Source organism: Alligator sinensis, unplaced genomic scaffold (genome assembly GCF_000455745.1).
Source record: "Alligator sinensis unplaced genomic scaffold, ASM45574v1 scaffold373_1, whole genome shotgun sequence".
NCBI lineage: Eukaryota > Metazoa > Chordata > Crocodylia > Alligatoridae > Alligator > Alligator sinensis.
The window spans coordinates 2,718,820-2,719,359 of record NW_005841990.1 but is presented as its reverse complement, the minus strand read 5'-3'; the positions used below and the strand labels follow the sequence as shown (position 1 = coordinate 2,719,359).

Below are 540 nucleotides of genomic sequence, written 5' to 3'. Positions count from 1 at the left end.
AGGTGCCGCGCCGGGGCCGGGCTGCGCCGCGCTCAAGTGCAAGGGGAGCGCCAGCGCCAGCGCCAGCACCAGCGGCACCGGCACCGGCATCGCTCCGCCTCTGCGCGCCCCGGCCCGCCCGCCGGGGGACAGCGGGGCGCACACGCACGCTCGCACACACTCACACAGGCACACTCTCACACGGCCAGACACCCCCAAACTCACAGGCACGGACACTGGCACGCGCGCGCGCACACAGATACACGCACAGGTATACACACACGCACACAGGTACACACACAGGCAGACTCACAGGCACACACAACCACAGAGAGGTATACTCACAGGTACACACACACACAGGCACTCGCACACAGGCACGCACACAGAGGTACACTCACACACAAGTACACGCACACAGGTACACTCACACCCAGGTACACACACACACACACAGAGGTACACACAGGTATACACACACACAGAGGTGCACTCACACCCAGGTACACACACACAGGTATGCACACACAGAGGTACTCTCACACCCAGGTACACACACAC

At 62.8% G+C, this 540-nt stretch overlaps 1 protein-coding gene across 1 annotated transcript in view; it reads right to left on the bottom strand.

Moving 5' to 3' along the window:
* The window catches only part of ADAMTS5 (ADAM metallopeptidase with thrombospondin type 1 motif 5), a 72,165-nt gene extending 71,718 nt beyond the window's left edge, over positions 1 to 447 (bottom strand). Inside the window, 1 exon segment of the mRNA XM_025201337.1 lies at positions 3 to 447. Coding sequence (XP_025057122.1) covers positions 3 to 90 — 88 coding nt within the window. The 5' untranslated portion in view covers positions 91 to 447.
* Positions 448 to 540: the final 93 nt, after the last annotated feature.